The sequence below is a fragment of the Cricetulus griseus genome, chromosome 7 (assembly GCF_003668045.3).
Source record: "Cricetulus griseus strain 17A/GY chromosome 7, alternate assembly CriGri-PICRH-1.0, whole genome shotgun sequence".
NCBI lineage: Eukaryota > Metazoa > Chordata > Mammalia > Rodentia > Cricetidae > Cricetulus > Cricetulus griseus.
Genome location: NC_048600.1, coordinates 106,886,600 through 106,887,960, shown reverse-complemented (window position 1 = coordinate 106,887,960; position 1,361 = coordinate 106,886,600). Strand labels below are relative to the sequence as shown.

General features: G+C 40.6%; 1 protein-coding gene across 1 annotated transcript; it reads right to left on the bottom strand.

Moving 5' to 3' along the window:
* Window positions 1-479: 479 nt before the first annotated feature.
* On the bottom strand, window positions 480-825 carry LOC103159882 (protein transport protein Sec61 subunit gamma-like). The gene has a single exon (XM_035447661.1). The coding sequence runs from the start codon at window positions 754-756 to the stop codon at window positions 550-552; it is 207 nt and encodes a 68-aa protein (XP_035303552.1). The 5' UTR covers window positions 757-825; the 3' UTR covers window positions 480-549.
* Between the last annotated feature and the right edge of the window lie 536 nt (window positions 826-1,361).

Sequence of the window (1,361 nt, the reverse complement as noted above, 5' to 3'; positions counted from 1 at the left end):
TTTTTTTTTTTTTTTTTTTTTTTTTAAATAAAAGCCGAACTGTGGGGGAACACACCTTTAATCCCAGCACTCAGGAGGCAGAGGTAAGTGGATCTCTGTGAGTTTGAGGCCAGCCTGGTCTACAGAGTGAGTTCCAGGACAGGCTCGAAAGCTACAGAGAAACCCTGTCTTGAAAAAACAAAACAAAACAAAACAACAACAACAAAAAACCCAACCTGGTGTTGGAGAGATGGCTTAGAGTTTAAGAGCACTGACTGCTCTTCCAGAGGCCTTGAGATCAATTCCCAGCACCCACATGGAGGCTCACAACCATCCCTTATGAGATCTGGTGCCCTCTTCTGGCCTGCAAGCAGAATACTGTATATTAAATAAATAAATCTTTTTTTTTTTCATGGAAAAAAATGTTTATTTTGAAATTATTTTAATTTAGAATAGAAAACTCTTAGGGAGGAGGAAAGGAAAAAAAACCACAAAGTATGCAGGCAACTTTTTACTTCATGAGCTTCTCACACCCTCATTTGTTCACTAGTTCCCACAAAGATAAAGAACTCAGCCACCCACAATAATGTTATTAATAGGGATATGGATGAGTTTCACAAAGAAGCCAATGAATCCCATGATAGCAAATCCTATGGCTGTGGTCATGGCAATCTTCTGGAATTCTTTTCTATCGGGTTTGGTGCATCTTTTTACCAGCCGAATTGAGTCCTTGACAAACTGCCGACTGGGCTCAACAAACTGCATTACCTGGTCCATGGTTGACAGTTGCGGGATGTCCGCTTGAGAAGCTTGAGACACATAGCTTAGAAGAGGAGCGAGCCCAACGGAACCGGAAGCTGATTCTCAAATAAATAAATCTTAAAAAAAAAAAAGAAGAAGAAGAAAGAAACCCAAAATATAAAGTAACAGCCATTTCATTGTTCCATCACCCGCAAGTAAACAAAATGAGAACCCAGGTCTGAAGCTGCCTTAAAGTGTCTACTAACCAGCTGGGTGTGGTGGGGCATGCCTTTAATCCCAGCACTAGGGAGGCAGAGGCAGGTGGATCTCGTGAGTTCGAGACCACCTGGTCTACAAGAGCTAGTTCCAGGACAGCCTCCAAAGCCACAGAGAAACCCTGTATCAAACAACCCCAATACATAACTAAATAAACCCAACAGAATGGGACCTGAGTTTTAGCAAATGTCCAGTTGATCTTTTTTTACAAAAGAATTGGAAAAGCACAAGTCCATTCCAATCAATAAAAAGGTGGTTTTATTTTGTTTTTTTGTTTTGTTTTATTTTTTTGAGACAGTGTCTTATGGATCCCAGACTGGCCTTGAACTCACTATTTTAGGATAGTGAGGATGACCTTGAACTCT

Coding starts and splice junctions, on each gene's coding strand:
- LOC103159882 (XM_035447661.1), bottom strand. CDS start 756: ATGGACCAGGTAATGCAGTTTGTTGAGCCCAGTCGGCAGTTTGTCAAG.